At 58.4% G+C, this 4,441-nt stretch overlaps 2 protein-coding genes across 2 annotated transcripts; both read right to left on the bottom strand.

Annotated features, from left to right (window-relative positions):
• Positions 1-120: 120 nt before the first annotated feature.
• On the bottom strand, positions 121-873 carry SPRG_17217 (hypothetical protein; the record flags this gene model as incomplete). The annotated part of the gene is made up of 2 exons (XM_012356567.1): positions 121-519; positions 574-873. The coding sequence occupies 2 exons, from the start codon at positions 871-873 to the stop codon at positions 121-123; spliced, it is 699 nt and encodes a 232-aa protein (XP_012211957.1).
• A 1,794-nt stretch (positions 874-2,667) lies between these two features.
• On the bottom strand, positions 2,668-4,146 carry SPRG_17216 (hypothetical protein; the record flags this gene model as incomplete). The annotated part of the gene is made up of 1 exon (XM_012356566.1): positions 2,668-4,146. One exon carries the CDS (start codon positions 4,144-4,146, stop codon positions 2,668-2,670), a length of 1,479 nt encoding a protein of 492 aa, XP_012211956.1.
• Between the last annotated feature and the right edge of the window lie 295 nt (positions 4,147-4,441).

Below are 4,441 nucleotides of genomic sequence, written 5' to 3'. Positions count from 1 at the left end.
AACCATTGACGCGAGTCGGCGCACCACGTATCCGGGGGCACAGGGTGGGCCTCGTCCGAGAGAACCGAGCGCATGATGAGCACGGTCCGGTCGGGCGCGTCGTATCGGCCGTAGAGTGCATTAGAAACGATCTTTTGGGCTTGGGGGGCCAACGTCTTCGTGAAAGTACTCGACGTAGCTGCTCACAGCGGCGCGCAAGCTCGAGCAGTCGGATTGCTGTGAACAGCACGTCGCTAAAAACGACCGACTCGCACGCCACGCGGCGTCGGCGACATGCGAAATCGGGTACGGCTCGACCCACTGCGCAGTGACCGTGAGACTCATCTCGGCGCCATCAAACGTCATGGTGACGCGGACCGCGTCATCGTCTCCGTGAAGCGCTGCCGACACGTGGGCCAGCGCACTGGATGTGCTGTGGTAGCTCTGCTGCAAGATCCATTCGAGCCCGACCTTGCGCGCGTCCGGGGCACCGTTGAAGAGCCGTGCAGTGGTCCACGGGTCGTGCCCCGGTGTCCGCGTCTACGCACTTTGACGTGAGATGTTTGCAAGACGACAAAGTGAGTTTTAACGTACGCGAGGCGATGCGTGGGCACTCACCCACGCCGCGAGGAGGGTGCGCAGGCTCTCGGACGTCGCGACCTCGCGCATCAGTGCTCGGTTCTCCCGGACTCTGTCCAGCGTGTCTTCCGCGAGGGCTTTCGAGACGTCTTCCCAGCTCAGTAGTGTCGAGTGACACCATTGAAGGTGGGTGACGCGCTTCTGGAGCACGTCGAGGTACCGCCGTAAGAATGCGATTTGCTTGCTGCGCTTGCGGCGGAAGCGGCTCAAGATGGCCTCGAGGTCCGTGTAGAGCGGTGTGCTTGTGGTCGCCATGGCTGGTTGCAAAGTGAGTGACGTGACGCTCTTGTGGCTGGTACGCCTTGAGTAATACGCCTGGTATGAGCGCATCATGCACGGTCATCATATGCACGTATGTCCCACGAGCTTGACAGGGTGTCCATCACAGCCTTGCCGTGTCCTATCACAAGCAGATTACAGCGAGACGATACTAATCCGAGTCGAGTCGCGGTTTGTGTGTCGGACGGAATTCTTCTCCTGTCGGTGGACAGCGCGCGTCGACGTGCGATTCCTCGTGACCCACAAGACATTTTTGCGTTGACCGACATTGTGATGGACTGCCCAAGAAGGCAAAAACGCAGCAAGAAGGGATAGTAAGGATGCGCATCTGATCTAACTTCCGTAGTTAACAGTAAGCACATATCCGGTGACGCGTGGTAACCCCGTGGAGAGTCCCAACCTCGATACCATATTGCAGTGTGATTACTCCGTCGCCACCGATTGCTCCATGGTCACACACTCGTCTAATCTGGTGTGTGATGACTCCGAGCCCAGTGAGTAGTTCCAAGATACGAGCTCTTGGAGGAGTTTCACATGCGAGTTATCACGAGCAGATGTGGTGCGGGACAGAGCACATGGCCGCTTAGTCAAGAAGATCATGGACCGAGCGTACCACGAAGTGACGTTCCGTTGCCAGATGTCCCCCCTGTGCCCGGTCGGCAATCAGTCGCAATGCGCCATCAGTGGTGACAAAATTGAGCTGTACCATAAGCACGCCAACGCTAGGTCGCCATCACTTATCACGTGAGTGTGTTTGATGTCGGACGAGTGTGCACGTATGGACTCTTGGTGACGTCAGGTAGTACGGTTACGAAACCAGTTACACGTCAATTGATTCCATCGACCTAGCTTTTGTGACATACGAAGATGGGCCCATCCCCCTCGCTAGGCGCTGTACACGGCGTCGCGAGCGTTCGGCAAGGCCTGTCCTTTATGGAAGTATGCCCCAATGGCGGACGGACAAACCAGTGGGGTGGGTCCCCAAGAAACAAAATACCAACAGCTACTCGATCGGTGCCGCACAACGTCCGAGCACCGAGATGATAGATCAGAAACTCAGAACGTGTCGAACGCATCCACGATACATCGCGATCCACGCTCGTTTTCATGCCGAGAAGATGGTAAATGTTCTTGATGCATGTACTCCAAACGGAAAGAGGGTTGCAGAACTGTATAGAGCGACGCTACAGTGGTTGTTTTCTCGAGATATCATGACAGCGTCGATCGGATCGGTGACGGGATGCGCTTGTGGCGGCAGTACATTTCAGCTGGGCACGCAACATAACGCGGTCGTCAGAGCGTCATCACGAACAATACGTAAGTAGTAGTAAGGCTACTTGAGTTTCCACCGCGCCTACTACTGAGTTTCCACCGCACCTACAATGTACTAGTGATGCCGGTAGAGTGTCAATTTAGCACCCATATTGCAGCTCCTGTACGACGGACCGTTATAGATACGATACCTTTCTCGCCCTGCGCCACGTGGTGCGCCCGTCGACTTGTCTAACCCATACGGTTCCCATCGCGGTAGGAGGAGGGGGCGTGAAGATGCAACGAATGCGTACAGCGCCATCGAGGAGTATTCACGTCGCGTTCTGACCTAGTGCGCCGCGGGAGCTGCTCTCGCTCGCGTCGCGCAAATGCTGGGCGTATCCAGCTCTGGAGTTGCAATAGTTGCGAGCTCGGTCGCCACAGGCTTGACAACCCCTCAATTCAACCATCATAAGAAAAATTACGCGTGTGTATACAGAGAAAGATGCTTAGCGTCGACTACGTTTCATGACGTGGGCGCTTTGGCGCAGGTGCGTCGACGTCCATGGCGGCCGCATGGAGTGCGAGTACCTCGTCGAGCACTGCAACGCGCGCAATGTCTCCTTGCCGCTGAGCACTGCGGTGAAGATACTCGATAAGGTCGTCAATCGTTGCACCACCGGGTTGCGCTCGCTTCCAAATAAAAAAGTTGGCCGAGCGCTCGTCGTCAGAGTCGCTCGCCGAGTCGTCGCTTCCGTCCACTTGGTCCAGCAAAAGCTCGAGCGGGTAGGCCTTCACGAGCTCTTCGAGTGCTTTGCAGGGACCGTCGTCGTACTCGCACCGAAATTCCATGCAGTGGCCATCGAGCAAAAATACACCAAACGCAGCGCACTCGTCGCAGTGGTCCGCGTCAACCTCAATGGCCGTCAAGACAAAGTCGTTCAATGCGGGCACCGGGGTGAGCGCACCGCCTTGCAGCAACGCTGCCAAGCACGGCCCCGCCAGGTGCACGACAAGGTCGAGGTCCTTGCCCTTCAACCGGCTGTAGAGCATCTCGACGACGGGGTAGAGGCTCGAGCGGGTCGCGTCCAGAGTTTCTGGCAGCGCTGCACACCAGGCAGTCACAAACGGCAGCACGTCGCGAGGCGCAGTGAGCGTGAGCACCTCGATCACGTCAACGAAGCTAGAGAGGACGTCGTCGTGCTGCGTGTGGTCGGTATAGTGGAACGTCGGTGCCGCCGACTCGGCAAAGTGGGCAATGGCCAACTGCGCCGAGGGCGGCAGGGGTGGTGCCGGCAGCTGTAGGAACAGCAAAAGACCGGCAACGACACGCTCGGGGCTGCTAATCACTCGACACGCCGTCAGCAGTGCTGCATTGATGCAGCCCAGACGGTGCAAGGCATCCATAATGTTGCCAAGATCACTCGACGACACAGCTTGCGGTGTCTCCCGCCCGACGTCGACACTGGTGCGCACGAGCTCGTTGATCGAGGTCGCCAGCACGTCAAGGTACCGTTGCTGGGGCAGCGTCGGGTGGCTTGCAATGGCCTGAACGAGCCCAAATGGCAGCTGCTGGAGTTGCTTCGACGCCGATACCTGCTTGCGTGCGAGCGCCGATGCAAAGGAGCGTCCATAGAGAAAACCATCGACCATACCGATGAGCACGGGCGGTAGCCGCACGTCGAGCCAGTTGCCACGCACGTGCTGTGGTGCTGTGTCCATCAAATACGCGTCCACGAGGATCCAATGCTGCATGGGCGGGGTCGTCGTCTCGAGCAAATGCTGCCAGCACATTTTGACAAACTCGCCCACAAAAGCCTGTCGCAGCGGTGGGCACAGCGCGGTGACGCCGGTGAAGATGCCAGCCAGACTCGTGACGAGATGACTCACGCCGCTCGCTTCACGTGCCGTCAGCCAGCGCTCCAAAAAGGCTTCGAGCGCGGGATAGATTGTCGTCCAGCCATATGCGTGCAAGCACGTATGAACGGTAGTGGCCATGTCGCCCAGCGTGGTGGTCACCGGCATCACATCACGTAGGTAACGGTCCACGAGGTCCACGTCGCGGCTCTGAACCACGAGGTGCGCCACGCTCCTCGCACGCGACGGTGGTGTCGTCCTTGCAAAGATGGCTACGGTACCGCGAACAAGATCACGGACGCTCAGCCCAAGGCGACCAGTGCCTTTCGTCGCGCCGTGTGCGAGACGCAGCGCAAGGTCGAGGCCCACAAAGCTCGTGCGAAACGACGTGGGCCAAAACACGAGAGCGCAGCAAGTGACCCCACGCCATTGGGCA

Source organism: Saprolegnia parasitica (genome assembly GCF_000151545.1).
Source record: "Saprolegnia parasitica CBS 223.65 unplaced genomic scaffold supercont2.506, whole genome shotgun sequence".
In the NCBI taxonomy this organism is placed as follows: domain Eukaryota; phylum Oomycota; class Saprolegniomycetes; order Saprolegniales; family Saprolegniaceae; genus Saprolegnia; species Saprolegnia parasitica.
This window is presented reverse-complemented; position numbering and strand designations above follow the sequence as displayed.